Genomic DNA, 19964 nt, shown 5'->3' with positions numbered 1-19964 from the left:
GACGGCTAGTTGGGACCAGGGATACTTGCAGATAGTTTCCCGTCCTCTGGCTTAGAGGTGGGGAATAATAAAAATGATAACAGCTAACATTTAGTGAGTGCTTACTATGTGCCAAGCACTTAAGATATTTAATCCTCTGAACAACCCTAGTACACCTGCACTGTTACCCTGTTTTGCAGATGAGGAAATTGAGCCCAGAAAAGTTAAGTAACTTACCCAAGGTCACATAGCCAGAACAGAAGGTAGCAACATTGGGATTGAAAAAGGCAGGCAGCCTGACTTCTGAGTCTGTATTCTTAACCATAGAACTCTACTGCTGAGCAGCTTGGTGGATGTTCATTCTGCACATGGGCTAAGCGCAGCTCAGCTCTCTGAGGTCAGACCGCTAGCTGTTTGAAGTGGATATGTTTAATCCCATTTTACAGTCAGGAATCTGAACCAGGGAGAAATGAAAGGCACTATCCCAAGGCCCCCAGATGAGGAAATAGGGTAGCTGGCAGTTTGACCTCAGTATCGACTCCTCTCTACTACACTATATTGCCTCTGGCATCCATCTGGAGGCCAGGGAATGGCCCCAAAGACCTTGATTAGCTGAGGGTATCCAAAGTCAACCTGGGGGAGGGGATGAGGGAAAATGCTCATTGGTCGCTGTCTGGAATTTGAGGAATTCTAGGTGCTAGAGTTTGCTGGGAACACAGAGAACGGTGTGTGGGGAAGAGTTTCTTAGGGGAGGCTGAGGGCTATGGCTGGGGAAGGGAAGTTGGTCCGATGGGGGTGCCCCAGCCCTTGGGGAGAAGGGCTTGGCCTGCAGTGAAAACTACTCCTCGATCCTGGAGAAGGAGGAAAAAGGCTTCTTGCCAGCCAGGGGCCCCCTGAGGCCTGGAGAGGAGGAGAGAAAGACGGAAATAGAAACGAAGCAGGAGGGAGGGGGATGGAGCTGGGCAGACAGGGTGGGAAGCAGCAAGGACAGAAGCACCAGCGACTCACATGCCATGAGGCTCCCTCGCCCAGTGGCCCAGCCACACTTCTCTCAGTCATCACGACATCACGACTCCTGGCTACTGAGGGCTTCCCACATGCCAGGCGCTGTGCTCACAGACCCTCCCTGATGCAAGCAGAGAGCATGCAAGCCAGTGCCCAGCAAAATGGAGTTACTCAGCACGATCGCATTTATGCTCTGTAACAGATGTGTGTAGCGTGTGCATCCGATTCTCTAGAGGAGGAAACTGAAGTTGAGAGAGGTTAAGGGAGCTGGCCCAAGACCACACAACCACCAAAGGGCAGAGCCAGGATCGGAAAGCTTACTGCCTCCAAATCCTGCACACCTAACCAGCCGACTATATTGTCTCTGATTCACCCAATAAAGCTTTCTCGAGCATGTACTGTGTACCTGGCTCTGTGCAGGGGATACAACAGTGAACAAAATAGTTAAATAAGACAAAACAAGAAACCCCTGCCCCATGGAGCTTATATGCCCCAGGGGAGGGAGGGTGTGACAGTAAATGCCTTGTCCGGTGGTAAGTAAATGTCGCATAAAGAATGAAAATGGAAGAGGACAAGGACTGATGGAGGTGGGGGGGGGGGTGGGGAGGCCTGCTTCAGATGGGGGGGGGGGTCAAGGAGTGTGGTGCCGGAGCTGAAGAAATCCATTGTAGGAAGATCCAGGGAAAAGCATTTTAGGCAAAGTGAATGGCACATGCAAAGCCCTTAAGGGAAGCAGGTGCTTCGTGTGCTGGAGGTGCTATGTCTGGGCTGGAGTGAGTGGGAGAGTGGGAGGGGAGGAGGCGGGAGAGGTGAGCAGGAAGAGATTCTGAAGAGCCTTGTGGACTGGGGTCAAGAGTCAAGATTTAATTCTCAGAGCTACGGGAAGCCAATGGAGGGATTTCTGCAGAGGCAGTATATGGTCTGATTTTTGTGGAGACCCCAGCTTTGGGGTGGGGTGTGTGTGCCTTAGAAACTGAATCAGCAACTGCCATCTCAGAGTCTGGCCATCTACCCGTTGACACATTTGGGGCCAACGTGATCCCCGGTTTGGCCCTTTGGATGACACTCCATCCACCTTCCTTCACCTGTAACCTCTTCATTTTAGTAGAGATGTATTTATCAATGTCAATGCCATGCTTGGTTTTCAAAATCGAGAGCTTTAAGGGGCACCTGGGTGTCTCGGTCAGTTATGCGTCCGACTCTTGGTTTCGGCTCAAGTCGTGATCTCACAGTTCGTGAGTTTGAGCCCTACCTTGGGCTCTGTGCTGACAGCTCGAGGCCTGCTTGGGATTTCTCTCTCCTTCTATTGCTGCCCCCTCCCTGGATCTCTCTCTCTCTTTCTCTCAAAAAATAAATAAATAAACATAAAAAGGACGAGAGCTTTAAACCCAAGGAACAGGTACACTAGGTGAGAGAGGGCATAGTATCATCCAAGGGAAATGATTATCCCTTCTGTGCCTGGCCCTGTGCTGGGCACTGGAGACCCAGCGGCAACTAAGACAGACCCAGTCCCTGCCCTCCTGGGGCTCAGGGCAACTGCAGCCATATTGCTGTAAGAAGCACAGGGGACTGAGCCCAGCGGAGCTGACCCTGACCAGAGGTTCAAGGACATGTGTATTAGTCTGAGTCTTTGGGTAGCAAGTGATAGGAGCTCAGCTTCCCTGGACTAGACATAAAAAGTGGGCATTGTTGGCTTATATATGTGGGAAGCAGATGATTAAGGGTAGAGCTACAAGGAACTTGGCCTTAGAGACTGGAACCCAGGTTCAATTCCACCCAGACGCTTTTCTCACTCATTTCTCCTCTCTGCTTCTCCCAGCTCAGATTCATCCTCTTCAACCACATGTGCTGGGGGCAATGGCCATTTATTTACAGACACACACTGGATGCTTCTAGCCCTATACCCTAAAGGTAAAATGGCAAAAATCTCCTCCAATCCTAAATGAAAAAAAAAAATCAGGGAAGGGCTCTGATTGGTCTGACCAGACTCACGTACCACCCCAGCACTGACTGTAGCATCCAAGGGACTATAATTTTTAAAGTTTATTTATTTATTTTGAGAGAGAGAGAGAGAGCGAACAAGCAGGGGAGGACCAGAGAGAGAGAGAAAGAAAGACAGAATCCCAAGCAAGTGCTGCATTAACAGCATGGAGCCCAATGTGGGGCTTGAACTCACCAACAGTGAGATCATGGCCTGAGCTGAAACCAAGATTCAGATGCTTAACCGACTGAGCCACCCAGACACCCCAGAAATGTAATGTTTTGGCTGGCCAGGTGGGGGGTGTGGGTCTGGGTTGTGTGACCTGGGGGTTACCAAAATAATAATTAGGTTGAACCATATGGAATCGCCAGGCATTGTAGGTTAGAAATGGCAGAGCGTTGGCAATTTCACACGGTTGAACCTAAATAATCACCAGAAAAATAGGATGGGGACGTTTTTACACAGATAAAAGCAATAGGATGCCCAGTGCCCCATGCAGAAGGGTGTTTGAAGGAGAAAGTGATATTAGGTGAAACGTAAGGGATGAATGGGAACTGGCCAGGTGAAGACTTTGTGATGGCAGGAAAGTAATAGCATGTCCCGGGCGCAGGGAACAGCTGATACAGAGGCTCTCATGGAGGGGGGGGGGGGGAGGGGATCAAGGGAAGGCTTGCCACCGTGCTTTGGAGATGATTGAGCAAACCTGAGTCCTGTGTCCAGGCAAATGAAGGAATCGGAAGACGGGGCCATTCCTCAAAGGAAAACTGAGGAGTTTACCAGGAGAAATGGATGCTGAACAGGGCAAAACCAAAATACGTCCAGGTCAAAAATTTTTGTTAGGCCTTGGCATTTCTGAGAAGGGATTTGCAACTTTATTTCCACTGCAGCACTGAGGAGGGTCATATATCAGAATTTAGGTATCTCCTATATGATCCAAATGTCTATGTAAGCTCTATGGCCAACATGGGGCTTGAACTCATGACCTTGAGATTAAGAGTCGCGTGCTCTACCAACTGAGCCAGCCAGTCACCCCATGGCATTAAATATTAATTGACTACCTTCTCTAGGTTCTATGGTGGGCATACAGAGATGGATTTGTGAGGGTATATTTGGCTGCGGAAGACAGAAAACCCAATTAATACGACTGAAGACATTTGGTGATCTCATTTAATAAGAAGTCTCGAGTTAGGAGGTTTGGGGATTTGACGCAATGGCTCCTTGATATCACCAAGGACCCAATTTCCTACTCTTCCATTCTACCTTCCTTAGAAGAATAGCTTCATATGCTAGGTTTGTTGCCTCTTGGTCACAAAATAGCTACCACAGCTCCAGACATCACGTTCTCATACCAGTGAATTAAGCAGGAAGGAAGGGAACAAATGGAAGAGTTTTCTTTGTTTCAGGGAAGAAAAAAAAATCTAAAATAACAAAAGTAAAAGCAATAAACACTTATATGGGGCTTAACCTGTGCCAAGAACTGTTTTACATTCTTCACATAAATTAAATAATTTAAGAAGCCCTTCAGTCGGAGGGCCATTCCAAACTGCAAGTCCTGGGAAGCAGGTGTCAGGCAAGGGGAAAGAAATTCATGCCATGGGCTGGGCAACTTGCTGCCCCCTCCCAAACTGGAGCACTGTCACTCACACACTGTATAATGCAGTAGAAGTGGCTAAGGGGTTGTGTATAATTTCTGGTAGATGGCTGTACTCAAGCCCTTTGTCTCCTGAGAAAACCCTTGAACACGCAAAGAAGTAAGACTTAGAAATTATGGGGATAATTCTGAAGCCCCTGTAATGTGATAAAAACTCAACCAGTTGGAAACCTCAGTGAGTTACGCTTGGTAAGAAATTTCTTGTAACACACCTCACAATGATTGTGATGGGCCGGTGGCTGTCACACTGTTCCAATGATCTGTTGCTTCACGAAAAACCAAACTTAGTGGCACAAAACAAAAACTATTTTGTTATGCTCCCAGATTGGGTGGGCCAGGGGCTTGATCGTGGGACAGTGGGGATCAGGGATGGCTTGTCTCTGCCCCAGCTGGGAGCTGAAACCATCTGGACGCTTCTCCATTCGCACGTCTGGCTCCTGAGCTGGGATGACTTCAAAGCTGAGCTGAGCTGGGACTGTCAACCAGAGCATGTACATGTGGCCTCTTCATGTGGTTGGGGCTTCTTGCGTCGTGGCAGTTGGGTTCCAATGGGTTCCAAAGGGGGAGAGTCTGAGAACTCATGATCCAAGAGTGCTAAGTGGACTCGGTGTTGGAAGTCACTCGTCTTGACTTCCACTGTACTTTATTGGTTGGAGAAGTCGCAAGTCCAAGTTCAACGAGGGGGGAGCATTGACTCCACCTCTTGAAGGGAGGAATGTCAAAGAATTTGTGGCCACTTTTTAAAAGTCACAGCACATACCATGCACAAATTGGAGATGCCAGGGAACTAGTTAATATCTGGCATTATTGGAATCAAAATGCATGTTGGCCACACATTGGAGCAGATCCTGGAACCGCCCCCTCATCCCTTCTGCAGCAGGTACTAATTCTTTTTTTTTTTTTTTTAAGTTTTTAAATTTATTTTGAGAGAGCGAGCGAGCACATGCATGAATGCCCAAGTCGGGGAGGGGAAGAGAGACAGAGAGAAAATCTCTCAAGCAGGCTCTGTACTATCAGCTCGAAGCCTGATGCGGGGCTTGAACTCACGAACCTTGAGATCATGACCCAAGCCAAAGTCGGACGCTTAACCGACTGAGCCACCCAGGTGCCCCTAATTCTTTTGGGGCACAATTCTGAATTGTGGAGAGGTCTAGGGATTCCAGGGGCCAGCCTGGGATGGAATGGATGGGGCTGGTTTGTTTAGGGGGATCTCGGGGAAATAGCCACTTGCCAACTAGTTTGAAAGTGTTTTCAATATTTTCCACAACAGAAGCAGTGCTACCATTGGGGACCCACTGAGTATTAGTCCTGCAAGAGATTCACGACTTGGAACCTCCATGTGCCATTATAGGCTGCTACCTGGTTCTATCTCCTACCTTCTTCCTGCTGGTCGAGCTCTAAGTTTGTTCTGGTATCCCCTCTCCATGGGGCATGTTTTCAGGGAAAGGCCTTCTTTCTAGTATCAGGGGTGAATCTTGATTAGTCTAACACCATCTTTTTTTTTTAAGTTTGTTTATTTATTTTGTTTTAGTAATCTCTACACCCAATGTGGGGCTCGAATTCATGACCCTGAGATCAAGAGTCACATGCTCTTCTGACTGAGTCAGCCAGACCCCCCCCCCCCAACACTATCTTTGTAATTATATCTTTCTTGCCACCGGATTGCTGTAGGCTTGGGCATGTGACTGAATTCTAGCCAAGGAGACAAGCATGCACATCCAACAGGGAGTTTCTCTGGAAGGCTTTCCTTGCTTTTAAAAACTGTGGGAGAAGAGTGAAGGCCCCAGACATTGTGGAGCAGAGGCAAGCTGTCCACACTGGGCCGTGTCCAAATTCGTGACCCACAGAATCTGTGAGCAGGATAAAATGGTTGTTGTTTTACTCCATTAAGCTTGAGGCGGTTGGTTATGAGTTGGAGGATATTGTTTGTGTGTGACAGCTGGGGCTGTGGCTGCCGTCTTGAGACCATGAGGTAGCCAGAGTAAGAATCGGCCAACAGAGGCACCTGGGTGGCTCAGTCAGTTAAGCGTCCGATTTTGGCTCATGTCATGCTCTCACGGTTCATGAATTTGAGCCCCACACCAGGTTCTGTGCCGATAGTGCAGAGCCTGCTTGGGATTCTCTCTCTCCCTCTCTCTGCCCTGCGCACACGTGCACATTCTCTCTCTCAAAATAAATAAACAAACTTTAAAAAAAGAAATGGAAAGAATTTGGTTCCCCAATAACATTATTGAATATTAAGTAATCAACCAGTCCTAGAACTGCCCTGCCAGCTGACTTTTTGTTATGTATGATAATAAACTCATTTTTGCTTTCCCCACTTGAGTTAGCTTTCTGATACTTATTATAGGATAAAGCATCTTGATTGAGCTGGCCCTCCAACTGTCCTAAGTACCCATGGAAGAGAGGGATGCCCAGTTCACACAGACAGGGATAGACAGAGAGACATATGAACATGCGCTTAAATGCACACACACCCGCACGTGTGGGCATGAACCGTTGTACGTCTTCAGTCAGACTCAGGTTCAGGCAGATACTCGCTTAGATCCATACACGCACACAGTCGCAGGAGTCACGCATTTCACCTGCACCACACAGACGTCCACATGCAGCCACAGACTCAGTCACACGCGCACTCAAGGATCCACTCTCACAGAAGGGTCCCACCCTTTGCTTTATTTGTGCATATTGTATAAAAGTAGAAAAAAAAGCATTGCTTTTGGATCTAGGTCAACGCCACGGCTCCATAAATAAGGGGCGAGAGGAAATAACTTAAGGCAAGGTTGGGGGCTTCTTCGTGCATAAATAAGTTCTGGGGTCCCACATGAGCTGGGGGTGGGTCTGCGTCCTCAGACACACAGGTCTCCACTGGCGACACATTCCAGGTCCTTTTTGAGGAGGCGGAAGAGGTTGAACAGGACAGAGGCCTCGAGGCAGCCTTGAGACTCCTGTGAGAGGAGAATATGGTTGCCCTTGCTGGGGTGTCCAACCTCCTCCCTTACACAGGGCCCGGGCATCCGTCCCCGTCTCGGGTCACTCACCTTCCTCGAGGCCTCGTGGAGCCGGTGCAGCCAGTGGTGGAGGCGGCCTTGGGGCTGGGGGCCTGCTGTGGGCTGAGCCGAGACCTGGGGGCAGAGGAGGGTGGCGCGTGAGGCAGGGCCCGCGGCAGAGAGGAGAGTCCCATAAGCGGAGAACCCACATACACGGCTTCGGTACCCCAAGCACTCACACAAGCCTGGAGCTCGGAGTGCATGTGGCGCAGTGTGTGAAGGGGCTGGTCCAGGATGTCCCCCTGGGACGCGTCAGCCATGGTGCCCAGGACCTTCAACGTCAGGGCCAGCTCAGCCTCCAAGGCCACGGGGCGCTCCCACACCTGCAGAGAGGTGAGAAAGAATAGGCGAGGAAGCGAGGAGAGGAAGCGTAGGCAAGAGGGCCTAGTTAAGTGGGGACAGGTCCGGGAGTGCAGAGAGGAAAGGCAGGTGGTTTGTGACACACAGGTTGGGGATCAGGGACGGGCCAGGTGAGAGGGAGGCAGGAGAAGGATGCAGATGAAGAGAGGACACAGGTGAAGGCAGAAACATAAGGGAAGATACGGGTGAAAAGTGAAATGGGACAAGTGAAAGGTGACCTCATGCGGGTCACAGAAGCTTGAGGAGATGGGAGTGAAAAGAAGAGAGAAATGAGAAGAAATTGGGTAAGAGTGCAAGTGACGGGGACGGGTGAAGGAGATAGGGACGTGGGGACAGGCAGAGAGGTGATAGAAAGAGACCCAAGGGAGGGATGGGGTCAAGGGAGCAGTTGAAGCAGAAGGGGGGGGCGCTTGGGGGAGCACAGGACAGGTGAGTAGAGACCAGAGACAGGGAGGGACAGGTGAGATAAAGGAGGTGAGGGGCCCCTTGAGGAGTCAGGGAGAGGGTCCAGGTGCCAGTAAGGGTGGCCTCACTTCCTACTCACCTGTAGCTGTCTCAGGTCCCGGTTTCTAGGGAAGGGGCGGGTGATGCAACTCCAGCTTTTCAGCGAATTTTCCTAGAGAATAAGAGCAGAGATTAGCCCCCAGTAGGAGGGCTGGCGGCTAGCCCGAAGCAGCAAAGATGAAGCCTGGCCCTGCAGGAAGGCTGCAGTTTAATCCATGGCAGAAAGGACAGTGGTTAACCATGGCTGGAAAGTGAGAGGCCAGCCCATAGCAGGAGGCTGGAGGTTAGCCCACAACAGTGGGGACTCACCAAGGCATCCCTGGCCTTCTTGAAAGCCTCCAGCTCCCTTGGTGACAGAGATTTGAACCTGCCAAAGTCACAGTCCGTCCAGGCCGTGGTGGGCTTGGAAGTGGGGACGGGGCCCGCGCTGGCCAAGCTCAGCCCTGCAGCCACCAGCACCAGGACCCATGCCGCAGCCATGGCCAAATTGTGACTGCTTCCCTGACTGCATGGCTCTGCTTTTGAGCCAGGCTAAGTGAGCAATCATGCTGATGTGTGTAAAGTGAAAAGGCAAATGGAAATTGCGATTCGCAATGGCTTAAAAGGGATGAGTGGGTGAGGCCAGCTGTGGGGCCAGGTGAGCTCACAGGTGTGGGTGGGGCCAGGTGAGCGCCCAGAGTTAAGCTAAGATGGAAACAGAAACTGAAATTCAATATCAAGAGGAACCTAAGGAGTTCCCGAGCCTAGTAGAGGAATTCCTGGAGCTCTGAGAATGCCCCGATTGAGACCCAGGCAGGTAGAGGGACAAGAAGCCGGCACAGCAGGGCAGGGGCTTGGGCAGGGTATGTGCAGGGAGGCTGCTGGAGCGGTAGAGAGGGAGCTTTGCCCATTCAAGCTTGTTCTGGGAGCTCATTGTATGCTCTGAACATTCCTATGAGCTGTTACACTTATGATCATCCCCATTTTACTGGTGAGGAAACTGAGGCACAGCTGGGGTTTGACCAGCGCCTCATGAGCTCACCCTCTCTTCTACATACAACCAAAGAAGATGGGAACCTTTGGGACTCGCAGCCAGCCAGCTCTCCTTTCTCTCCCTCTAGGTAGCATGAAAGGGTAGGGAGCTCCTCTTTTACTAGGGGCCAGAGAACTTGCTGGGGACTGGAGGGGCTGCCTGGGGAGAAGGCTGCCTGGGGAGAAGGCAGCGAGGAGGGCTTCCAGAAGGCAGGCAGAGTCTGGTTGCTTTGTTATCCTCATCCCCCTGCGGTAATAATAATTGTGTAGCAGGTAGGGAATTGCTTTGATGTGCAGATACTTCATATTTTTCATTCCTTTGTTTTTTTTTTCCTCTTGGCCCTTAGGTGCAGAAAGTTATTAATCATACTCTTCAGATCATAACACAGAATCACAATTGGCCCATGAAAGACTCTCTAAGGTTTTACCCCCCTTCCCCTACTCTATCCCCACTCCCACCTCACCCGCTCACAGGTACCCACTTTAATGCACTTGATATACGGCTGCAAAGGCGTATCTTTATAATTTGTGATTTTGTGTGTGTATCTGTATTTCCAATTTGCATAAATGGGATGGTGCTATAAATTTCATTCTATTTCTCTCCCCCCCCACTTTGTTTTTTTTAAAACATAACTGTTTCTGAAATCTCTCCATATAGAGGTATACACCAAGTTCTCCGTTTCTAACTGCCACGTTGTATTCCGTGGCGTGCCCGCGACACTTTTACTTATCTGCTCCCCTAGGGATGGACACTTAGGTTGTCTCTAGCTCCCTATCACTATAAGGCTCATACAGATCCTCTCTGTGGGAGGTCTTCTAGGATATCCCATAACACCCCAGCTGGTGCGCCCCACCATATCCCTTCAGTTAATTTTTTCACTCACTCGGAGACCTGGTGGGCAGTTCTCGAACACCTTGACAGCTTCCCACCTCATATGACTGTGCCTTTCTTCCCCATCTGAGGACTTTCTCCTGTCTGCATGCAGAATACACCTGGAAGGGCCAGGATTAATTTCCAGGGCAATCTTCCGCCAGCGAGGGTTGGGAGGCAGTCAGTAAATACTTTTGCTTCCCTTTTCCTCAGTGGGTCGATTCTGAGGTGCGTTCTGCGTGACTCTTCATGTCCTTGGAGGGTCCCCGGTTAGGAAGGAGCTTGAGTTGCCCACAGCAGTCACCCTTTCAGAGCTGGCACTAGGGTGGGGAAGCAAGGCAGCTGGGGTACAAACTTAGGGAGGGACTCACTCTCAGATTCAGGCAAGTGCCCTGGGTGCCTTACTTGCCTCACTGTAGTCCAGATTCTTCGTCACTTTGGCTTTTTTTCTCCCCCAGCCCCAATTTCCCCACTCACTTGTGTTTTCTGGGGATACCTCCCAACTAAGTCACCTGTCTCTTTGGCTCAAGCCATGCTTTTGGGAGACTCCAGATTAAGACATATATTCAGGAGTAGGATTTCTGGGGCATAGGGTATACCTGAACTTATAATGTCTAGTCAACACGGTTTGATAGAACTTTCTTCAAGGGAGGAAGTGTTCCATGTCTGTGCTGTCCAATGCAGTATCCGCTAGCCACATGCAGCTATTGAGTGCTTAAAATCTGGCCAGGGCAGGGGCTCCTGGATGGCTCAGTTGGTTGAATTTCCAACTCTTGATTTTGGCTTGGGTCGTGATCCCAGTGTTGAGTTCTAGCCCTGTGTTGGGCTTCATGCTGAGCATGGAGCCTGCTTGAGATTCTCTCTCTTCTTGTGCCCCTCTTGTGCTGCTTGTGCTCTCTCTCTCTCTCTCTGTCAAAAAAAAAATTGGCTAGTGCAATGGAGGAACTGAATTTTCCAGGCCTTTTCATTTTTCTTTAAATTAAATTTAATTGATGTATGTGACTGGTGGCTACCATAACAGGCAACGCGGTCCTAAATACTCATCTATTGCTTTCCCAAATAGTTGCACCAGCTTCCCTCCCTCAAGAAGTACCCCAGACTTCCAGAATCCTGGCAGTATTGTGACCTTCACAACACCTGGATCTGATCTAGACAATGTGATTGTGGACCTTGACTATGAGCCTGATGCAAAATAGATGAGTGATTTGAGGTTGTAGAAAGAGTGGATTTTGCATGTGGAAGGAATGTAAATACCTTGTGGCCAGAAGGAAGACTGTAGTAGTTTTTTATTTTATTTTATTAAAAAAATGTTTTTAATGTTTTACTTATTCGCTTTAGAGAGAGACAAACAGAGTGCAAGTTGGGAGTGGGCAGAGAGAGAGGGAGACACAGAATCCGAAGCAGGCTCCAGGCTATGAGCTGTCAGCACAGAGCCTCACGTGGGGCTCGAATGCATGAACTGTGAGATCATGACCTGAGCTGAAGTTGGACGCTTAACCGACTGAGCCAGCCAGGTGCCTCTGGAAGTAACACTTTTTAAAAAGGAAATTATAGGGGCACCTGGCTGGCTCAGTCAGAGCATGAGACTCTTGATCTTGGGGTCATGAGTTCAAGCCCCATGTTGGGTATAGAGATTACTTAAAAATAAAATCTTAAAAAAAAAAAAAGGAATTGTAGTTTCATAATACCCTAAACATCCAGGGTACAAGAGAAAATAACTCATTATACTCAATATTTCAAGAATCAGGAAAATCTTAAAGAGAATGGGAAAAGCAAATAAATAGATACCAACACCAAGGTGACACAGATATTGGAATTATCTAACAAGAATTTTAAAATAACTTGTAAAAATGCTTTAAGGAGCACTCATGAACCCTCTTGAAACAAATTAAAATATAGAATCTTGGCGAATCTGGGTGGCTTAGTTGGTTGAGCATCTGACTCTTGATTTTGGCTCAGGTCATGATCTCATGGTTAGTGAGACTGAGCCCCATGTTAGGCTCTGTGCTGATAGCAAGGAGCCTGCTTGAGATTCTCTCTCTCTTTCTCTCTCTCTCTCTCTCTCTGCCCCTCCCCCACTCACACTTGCTCACTTGCTCTCTCTCTCTCAAAATAAATAAATATTTTAAAAAATATATAGAGTCTCAGCAAAGAAATAGAGGACATAAAGAACCAGACAGAAAATTAAGAACTGAAAATACAGTAACTGAAATAAAACTCAGTGGAAGAAACTCATTCTTCTCCATGGAAGATGGAGATGAGAGAGGAAAGAGTCAGTGATCTTGATAATAGACCAATAGAAATTATCCTCTCTGAACAACAGAGAGTAAATAGATTGAATTCTACACAAAATAAAAGTAGATTTTTTTTTCTTAATTAAAAGGTACCTGTTGAGACAAAAGGAGCTTCAGGGACTTTGGGACAATAACAAAATATCTAACATTCATATCATTGATGTTCCAGAAGAAAAGCAGAAAGAAACTTGGGTCTGAAAAAAAATTTTGAAGAAATAATGGCTGAAATATCACATATTTGGTAAACGACATAAACCTATAGATTCAAGAAGCTGAGTAAACCCCAAATGTGATAAATGCAAAGAAAGCCATATCAAGGCACATCATAATCAAACTTTGGAAAACTAAGGACAAAGAATCTTGAAAGTAAACAGGCTTCCGCCTCAGGAGCCACTGAGGAGCAGCTGCACGGCTCTGTGATACGTTATGACCGGAGGCCTCAACAAGGGACATAAGCTGATTAAGACCGTAAGCAAGCTGAGGCACAGCCACCGCTGCGGGCATCCCACCAAGCACACCAAGTTCGTGACATGATCCGACATGATCCAACATAACCTGACATGATCCGACAGTTGTGTGTCTTCACCCCATAAGAGCCACAAGCCATGGAGTTACTCATGGTCTCTAAAGACAAGCACGTCCTCAAGTTCATCAAGAAAAGGATGGAGGCACACATCCATGGGGACAGAGAGAGAGAGGAGTTGAGCAATATTTTGGTAGTCATGAGGAAAGAGACATCCAAAAAGGACTGAACCCCTCCCCTCTGTATATAATAAAGCCTTTTTGGAACCTGGGGAAGAAAGAAAGAAAGAAAGAAAGAAAGAAAGAAAGAAAGAAAGAAAGAAAGAAAGAAAGAAAGAAAGAAAGAAAGAAAGAAAGAAAGAGAAAGAAACAAGTAGGAAGGAAGAGAAAGAAAGAAAGAAAGAGAGAGAGAAAGAAGAAAAAAAGAAAGGAAAAGAAAAACCAAAGAGAAATGACACATTACATTTTATGGGGCAACAATAATTTGACTGACAGCATATTTCTCTTCAGAATCCATGGAGGTCAGGAGAAAGTGGTACATTTTTCAAATGCTGTAGGAAAAGAACTACCATCCCAGACTTCTTTATCCAGTGAAAATCTTTTTTTTTTTTTAGTTTATTTATTTATTTTGAGAGAGAGACAAAGATACACAAGTGGGGGAGGGGCAGAGAGAGAGAATCTTAAGCAGAGCCCTACATGGGGCTCAGACTCACAAAACTATGAGATTATGACCTGAGCTGAAACGAAGAGTTGGATGCTTAACCAACTGAGCCACCTAGGTGCCTCGAAAATATTCTTTTGGGAAGAAGGTGAAATAAAGACATTTTTAAGTGAAGAAAATTAAGAAAACTTGTTACCAGCAGACCTGTGTTAAAAGAATTACTGAAATTCTTTAAACAAAAAGCAAAGGAAAACCAAAGTAATTTAGAACATGAGGAATGAAGAAATGAGTATAGAATGAGTAAATATGTAGGTAAATATGATAGACTATCCTCTTCAGAAGTTTAAAAATAATGTTAGGTGTTTGAAAGCAAAGTACACTTTACTTTGTCTGACATTATTCTCAATGTATTTTAAAAGATTTTTAAGGTATGGATGTAATTATAAAGCAGAGAGGGTAAAGGGACCTAAACAGCAATGAGGTTTCTGTATTTCATTTGAAGTGGTAAAATGTCAGTAGTATTATGCTGTGATAAGTTACATTTATATGTATATTGAAATCTGAGAGCAACCACAAAAAAAAAAAAAAAAGCCGACACAAAGGGATATATGCAAAATCACCATTGATAAAACAAATGAAACACTGAAAAATATTCAGATAAGTCACAGGAAAGAAGGAGAAAGGAAAGCAAGTATTGAAAAATAAAAAGAACAGAAAAAAAGATGGCAGACTTAAGTGTTACCATACTAATAATTACACTAAATGTAAATGGTCTATATGTAGGTTAGGCAGAATTCTTAGACTTGACACCAAAAGCATAATCCTTAAAAAAAACCCAAAAAGGATAGGGGTGCCTTGGTGGCTCAGTGCATTAAGCATCTGACTTTGGCTCAGGTCATGATCCCACATTCATGAGTTCAAACCCTGTATCAGGCTCTTCACTCTGAGTGGAGAGGAGAGCTTGCTTCAAATCCTCTGTCCCCCTTCTCTCTGCCCCTTCCCTGCTCTGGCACACGTGCTCTCTCTCTCACACACAAAAAGGATCAATTGGACTTTATCAAAATTAAAAACTTACTCTGTGAAAGACTCTGTTAAGAGGAAAAGAAAATAAGTAACCAACTAGAAGAAGATATTTGCAAATCGTATATCTGACAAGGACTAGTCTCTAGAATATTTTTTAAAACTCTCAAAACTCATCAATTAAAAATAAGATGAAAATCCAGTTAGAAAATTAGCAGAAGACATTGACATTTCACTAAAGAGAATATTCAGATGGCACATGAACACAAGAAAAGATGTCAGTATTGCTTACCATTAGGGAAAAACAAATTAAATGATGAAATACCACAACACACCTATTAGGATGGCTAATTATAATAATACTGATTAGAGCGAGTGCTGGTGAGGATTCAAAGAAACTGGAACTCTCATACATTGCTGGTAGGAATGTAGAATGGTATAGCCACTCTAGAAAACAGTTGGCAGTTTCTTAAAAAGTTAAACATACACTTACATCATAGGATGCTATAATCATACTCAGGGGCATTTTATCATGGAGGAATAAAAATGCATGTTGACACAAAAATTTGATATGAATATTCATGGAACTCTTTTTAAGTAGGCTCCACACCTAATATGGAGCTTGAATTCATGACCCTGAGATCAAGAGTTGAAGACTCTTCCAGCTGAGCCAACCAGGTGCCCCTTATGGCACTTTTAATAGCCCATTAAACTACTAGTACTAGCTAAACTATTTAATGTTAATAGTTTGTAGTAATCCCAAACTAGAAACATCCACATGTCCTTCAACAGGTGAACGGTTAAACATTCCGTTATTGGTGGAGCCATTCCATTGTATACAATGGAATAGTACTCAGCAATAAAAACGAAGGAACTAGTGAGGCACACAATTGGATGGCTTTTAAGGACATTGTGCTGAATGAAGAAAACCAATCTCAAAATGTTACATACTATATGATTCCATTTATAGAACATTCTTGCAATGACAAAATTATAGAGATGGAGAACAGATTGGTAGTTGTCTAAGGTAACAGCAGAGGGATGGTGTGACGGTAAAGGGGTGGCCCTTGGGTCTTTCTTTGGGATAAGGAGACAATTTTGTATCTTTGATTATGGTGTTTATTTATATATGTGATAAAATGTCACTGAATCATGCACAAAGACATACAAAAAAAAAATGAATGCATTTGAAAGCTGGTGAAATCCCAGTAAGGTCTGTAGTCTAGTCATTCGTATTGCGATGGTGTCAATTTCCTAGTTTTGAGAAGGTGCTATAGTTATGTAATGATGGGTATGGGAAACTTCTCGGAGTATTTTTGCAACTTCTTGTAAGTTTCTAGTATTTTAAAACAAAAAAAAATGGAAGTTAAAGTTGATTAAAATGTACTAAAAGGAAAAAATGATCCCATGCTTATTTTTTTCATTCAGCTTATATTATTCCCCTTTCATTCTTAACTCCCTCTCTACCTCTCCCTTTCCCACTCGAACCCCCTAAGAGAATCATTGTTAACTCAGCTTTCTCTATACTTATATCAAATGCAGGTTCGTGGCACATATTCTTGTCATTAGTTCTACAAAAGTAGAGTCAATCATATGGAATACATTTTTCTGAAATTTGCTTTTCTTGCTTTGCTATGGTCCTGAAAATGGCCAAACTTGTGCTGGGTGGTCTGGGTAGGTCTGGGTGAAGGTTCTAGTTACCAGGCACAGGTTGCAGGTGGAGTGGGCAGAACTGCACCAGGGAACCCTCAGTGGGATCTCGGCTCCACTTCCACTGCCCATCCCTCACACGGTGCCCCCTTGGATTCTCTGGTATGTCTCTCAGGGACCCCACTGCAGCGTCAGGGGAACCCTCCTTGGGGGCGGAGGGTGGGAAATGTGCAGAAAAGGGCACTTTGGGTCACCTAAGGGTAGAGGAGGTGGGCTGGCTCCCCGGCTTTCAGCTTTTGCTGCAGAACCTCAGATTCCACCCCCAGATCCCAATCCCAGAGGACCTCCATCTTTTGCACAGCCTTTTCTATACCCTCCTCCCCACCTCTTGCCCATTCCTCCCATGCAAGTCTGAGACATCCTGCTGCCTCCCAAGTCCCTTCCCCGCTCTGAGGTCCACAGCCCCAACCCAGCCCCAGGGTGCCCAGAACACCCTGAGGGTTCCTGGGTGGGAAACAACAGCCCCTGTCAGCAAAAAAGATATGGGAGAAGGGACAAATGGAGAATAAGTGAAGGTAGACAGATTAGCAAGACAGAAGTGGAGGATTAAAGGTAAAGGGGGGAGGTCTGAGAGGAGTGACTGAGGAGGAGACAGGTAGGCAGAGCAGGTGGGGGGAGGGATGACTAGACAATAACAGTTGAGAAGGTTAAGTGGGGGATGCCGGCTGTTGGGGCAGGTGAGAGAGAATGAAGGGAAGTTAGGGAGAATTGAGGGGAGACAGGTTAGAGAGGCTGGGGAAGAGAGCCAGATGACAGGGCCAGGTGAGGCAGGAGAGTCAAGACTCCCATTGGACTCTGCTCCTTCTCTCTGACTTGCTCCTTGCCTGTGTCCACCACTTTGGCCACTCAAGTATGTCTCCTCAGGTCTCTCTTCAACCTGACCTTGTGGGTCTCCTTCTCATTGAGCACCCATCCCTCTTCACTGGATCTCACTGTCCAGCTCAGCTTTGTCCCTCACGTGTACCCATGTACCCTCATGGGTGTCCTTTAGGCTCTCCCAGCTCCTCACTTGCTGCAGCAATACCCAGTTTCAGGTCCTGTAGAGGGGCACCCCTGGTCCACCAAGTACCTAAGAATGCTCTCATCCATTCTTTCATCTTTTGAGCCCGAGTTTACCTGGATGCATCTGACTGGTGGAGACCAGGTTACATGTCTACAGAAATACTTCTTAGGAGAAAGGGAAGCTGGGAGGGTGACTTTTTTGGCCTCTACCTGAGGAAGGCTGGGCCTCATCCTGTGGCAAATTACCAAAATGTGGGAGAGCATTTGTGTAGGTTTTAAGTCTATTGCTTCTTGGCTCCAAATGCGTTCTTTCCGCCTGCTCTTTGATGATGGACCTGGGCCTTGGTTATTTCTCCTTGGCCAGCCAGGAAGTTGTTCAGCCTGGCCTGTAGAGGGTGCTGCAGGGACACTGGCGGAGAAAGGGGCCCTCTTTCCTGGGGTTAGTTGTCAGGTTTCTCTTTTCTTGCTACTGTTTGGTCCTGCGAGGTTTCTCCTGCCCATGTGACTGCAGGACCCCACGAGTTCCAGTTCCATGTGCTTTCTCTCTTGACTCGGGTAGCACTTGGGTAGGGTGTCCGGGAGCCTTGGGCAGCGTAGGCTGTGCCCTGACAAGTCACTGCTTTCACACCCTCTCCTTGGTCCCAAGCACATATGTACTGGGGAGTGGGATGGGATGGGAAGAGGGATGTGGGGCTGGCTGTCTAGTGAGCTGATGACCCAATCCTCATCCCATACATTTGGCTCGGAGCTGCCTTGACCACACTACACACAGAGGTATGCCAGACCCTGCTGACAGTGTCCTCTTTAGCTCCCAGCTCCATTGGCACCTTCACAGCACCCCCCCCCACCAAGTCCCTCTGTGCAGCCACTCACCAAACTTGCCTTGCCTGCCCCCAGAGCACTGTTTCTGCCCGCATGATGACTGTTGACCACCTCTGGCCCCAGGGACCCAGAGAACTTCCCCACCATCCGGTGTGGATATCTGAACCCCTCTTCAAGTTTGTCCTTCCTCGAATACTCCTTCTCAGACCTAGAATTCTGTTTCCATTAGGGCGCCTGGGTGACTCAATCGGTTAAGTGTCAGGCTCTTGATTTCAGCTCAGGTCGTGGTCACAGGATTCGTGAGATCAAGCCCAACATTGGACTCTGCACTGACAGCTCGGAGCCTAGTTGGGATTCTCTCTCCCTCTCTTTCTGCTCCTCCCTTGCTGGTGTGCTGTCTCTCTCTCTCTCTCAAAATAAAGAAATAAACTTAGAAAAAATCTCTTTCCATCTTCATAGTCACTCTCCTACCATTGCTTAATAATTCCTTATACTGGATAGAGAATTATATGTAATGTTAAATATATTAATATCTTAATAAGTCTTTATTTTAAACTTGCCCTACTTAGCTTACTGGGTGATCTCTGTCTCCTGTTTGGACCAGGACTGACACAGCAAGCTATCCATGTTGGGCAGACACAAATGACACGTCCTCTTGCCACCTCAGGGCCTTTGCACTTGCAATTCCTGCTACCTGAAGTGTTCTCTCCCCAGATGTTTGCATGACTTGCTTCCTCACTTCATCCTGTTTAAATGAGCATTTCCACCATTCTGTCCCTTTTCCCTTGACATAAACCAAGAGCTTGTACTATTCACTTCCTGACATTATATATTTATTTGTATGTCTGTTTATTTTCTTTTCCCTCCTCCTCCACTAGAGTGCAAGTTCTTGGTTTATGTTGAATCCCCAGCACTTAAAACCATGCCTAGCATTTTAATCATAATTTCAAATTTTATTTCAACAGAGACTAGTAGCTATTTTTTCATTTATATATATTTCTTAGATTTTTTTTTTTTACATTTATCAAGTGTGTCATTCAGGGTTCTACCAGAGAAACAGAATCAATAGGATATATATCTTTATATCTCTATATCTATCTATCTGTCTATTTATCTATCATCTATCATCTAGAGATTGATGTATTACAAGTAACTGGCTCATACAGGAGGTGATGCTGCGGTCCACAGGCAGAATTCCTTTTTCCTCGTGGGAGAATTTTTCTCCCCACTTAGTTTTGCTCTTAAGGCCTTTCATCTATCGGATGAGGCCCACTGAGACTATTGAGGATTATCTCCCAGATCAACTGCTTGCAGACTTTAACCACATCTACAAAATGCCTTCACAGAAACACCTAGATTAGTGCTTAATCAAATAACTGGAAACTATAGTCTAGCCAAGTTGACACATAGACGTAACCATCACGTCCAGGAATAATTTGCATACAGTGAACTGCACACATTTAAAATGTTTTGATGCGTCCTGACATCTGTATACACCTGTACACTCCCTTCCCCAGGCAT

At 46.4% G+C, this 19964-nt stretch overlaps 1 protein-coding gene across 3 annotated transcripts; it reads right to left on the bottom strand.

Moving 5' to 3' along the window:
• Positions 1-7410: 7410 nt before the first annotated feature.
• On the bottom strand, positions 7411-18155 carry LOC112851079 (interferon lambda-1-like). 3 transcript variants are annotated; one of them, XM_025914614.2, is made up of 6 exons: positions 18128-18155; positions 8840-9000; positions 8571-8642; positions 7846-7989; positions 7658-7741; positions 7411-7564 (listed from the first exon to the last, which is right to left on the bottom strand). In XM_025914614.2, the coding sequence occupies exons 1-6, from the start codon at positions 18153-18155 to the stop codon at positions 7466-7468; spliced, it is 588 nt and encodes a 195-aa protein (XP_025770399.1). In that variant the 3' UTR covers positions 7411-7465. The 3 variants fall into 3 exon arrangements, with proteins under 3 accessions (XP_025770399.1, XP_025770400.1, XP_086544662.1); XM_025914615.2 differs by lacking the exon at positions 18128-18155 and having other exon boundaries at positions 8840-9010; XM_086688536.1 differs by lacking the exon at positions 18128-18155 and having other exon boundaries at positions 7411-7561; positions 8840-9010.
• Positions 18156-19964: the final 1809 nt, after the last annotated feature.

Source organism: Puma concolor, chromosome E2 (genome assembly GCF_028749965.1).
Source record: "Puma concolor isolate L17-30 chromosome E2, mPumCon1.1.hap2, whole genome shotgun sequence".
NCBI classification, from domain to species: Eukaryota; Metazoa; Chordata; class Mammalia; order Carnivora; family Felidae; genus Puma; species Puma concolor.
This window is presented reverse-complemented; position numbering and strand designations above follow the sequence as displayed.

Excerpts from the sequence above, each read along its gene's own strand:
- LOC112851079 (XM_025914614.2), bottom strand. The coding sequence starts at position 18,155 with ATGGAACTGGAACTCGTGGGGTCCTGCA. Across the intron at positions 9,001-18,127 it reads GGAACTCGTGGGGTCCTGCA|CATGGGTCCTGGTGCTGGTG; the intron begins GTCACATGGGCA and ends CCATGGCTGCGG. Across the intron at positions 7,742-7,845 it reads ACTCCGAGCTCCAGGCTTGT|GTCTCGGCTCAGCCCACAGC; the intron begins GTGAGTGCTTGG and ends CTCTGCCCCCAG.